This window comes from Sinocyclocheilus rhinocerous, unplaced genomic scaffold (assembly GCF_001515625.1).
Source record: "Sinocyclocheilus rhinocerous isolate Xijiao unplaced genomic scaffold, SAMN03320098_v1.1 scaffold603, whole genome shotgun sequence".
Lineage (NCBI taxonomy): Eukaryota > Metazoa > Chordata > Actinopteri > Cypriniformes > Cyprinidae > Sinocyclocheilus > Sinocyclocheilus rhinocerous.
Window position 1 is genome coordinate 2,340,456 of NW_015656630.1, and position 1,597 is coordinate 2,342,052.

Genomic DNA, 1,597 nt, shown 5'->3' on the forward strand with positions numbered 1-1,597 from the left:
GATTACAAATGCAGACATGGTTTTATGTTTACGCGGCGCAATGCAACGCAATGCGTAAAAAGACAGTATAAGTCATTATAATCTGTAATTATGTCCCCACTGGATGCAACAAATGCCTCGTTTGTAATGGGTTTTAATGTTTTTGTCTGCCGGGACACGGCATCAACAGTATGTGAGGGGCGTAACATTTCCGTCTCACGCTTGATGTATTCGGCCAATCACAACGCACTGGATAGTTGGCCAATCAGAGCACACCTCGCTTTTCAGACCGATTAGTTTTGTAAAAATCGACGCGTTTCAAAAAGGCGGGGCATAGAGGAGAAACAATAATGTACAGTATGTGGAAAATAATGTGTTTTTTTAACTTTAAACCGCATAAACACATTTCATTACACCAAATACACAAAATAATGTTCTTTTTAGCAGCATCATATGACCCCTTTAAGTTTCAAACTTCTTAGTTGTCGTTTTATTTTTTACAATTCTGTTCTGACAAAGAAATGATCTCATCTACATCCTGGACAGCCTAAAGGCGAGTACATTTTCGGAAAATTGTAATTATGGGGTGAGCTACTGCTTTAATAACAGTCGTCGTCCTCACCTATGCCTCGGTACCGTGGAGGATTTGCTCTTTCATCTAATTGTAGCTGGGTCTTCACATACTCTGTTGGAAATGTGATGCAGATCTCAATGCCTCCTGCAATGCCACCTGGGTAAAAAATTATATCATCAGTAAATAAAGTGCATCTAAATTACATTCACTGACATCAGAGGCAATCTATGTGATACAGCTGTTTAACTTCCATCAAGGACAAGTCAGTTTCATACAAGGTCATTTTGTTTTTGTTCTGCTTGGTTGTTTAACACACAAATGTTTGAACAATGCAATCAAAGAAGTGTTTGTTGTTAAAGTAACAATGTTGGAATATGATTAAGTAGTTAAACTGACATTTATATTAGTTTATGTTTGTATTAGCACACTGTTTTAAGTGTCCAACACTGTATAATACATGAGATACATGTCAATACATGTCTGGAAGACAAAGACACGCAGACACGCAGGTCACGAACTGACAGTGAGTTTCACAGTAATGGCAGACTGGATGGGTTATAAATGGGAGACATTTGATCCGTAATCACGCATGACTGTTGTTGTGGTCTCGCGCATAATAGGGTATAGCGTGATCCACCAAAACATTGGAGCTTGTGTGCTTCTAACACAAACACAGTGCGCACTTACCTGCAAGAATAGCCTTCCACGGATGGGTGATTTTTCTCCCTCCGATTGCTGCGGCCGCTAGATTCCTCTGGCCTGGATAAATGTTAGGAATTGGGGTAAAAGTGCGCGTCGAGCCCCCGCCGGCGGAGGGAATCCGGGTCAGCGCTGCAGGATGCTGTAGCGGCGTGCATCCTCGTCTCAGTATCGCATCTTTGCACGGCCCTTCCGAAACAGAAAACGGCTTATACAAAGACGACATGTTTTAATAATATTTTACGCGTAAAGTGAAAATTTGTAATGTGTGACGACGGGCAAGATGCGTCTGCCCAATAGGACGCAGACAACACAATCACAGGAAGACCACTGCGGAGGCGTGGC

The 1,597-nt window shown here is 41.9% G+C and overlaps 1 protein-coding gene across 1 annotated transcript in view; it reads right to left on the reverse strand.

The window, feature by feature from the left end:
* Window positions 1-1,597, reverse strand: part of LOC107720673 (tricarboxylate transport protein, mitochondrial-like) — a 5,684-nt gene extending 4,087 nt beyond the window's left edge. The window contains exons 1-2 of the mRNA XM_016528454.1: window positions 1,241-1,597; window positions 602-709 (exon numbers count right to left, since the gene is read on the reverse strand). Of these exons, the coding sequence (XP_016383940.1) occupies window positions 602-709; window positions 1,241-1,478 (346 nt within the window). The 5' untranslated portion in view covers window positions 1,479-1,597. The remainder of the gene's footprint in view (window positions 1-601; window positions 710-1,240) is intronic.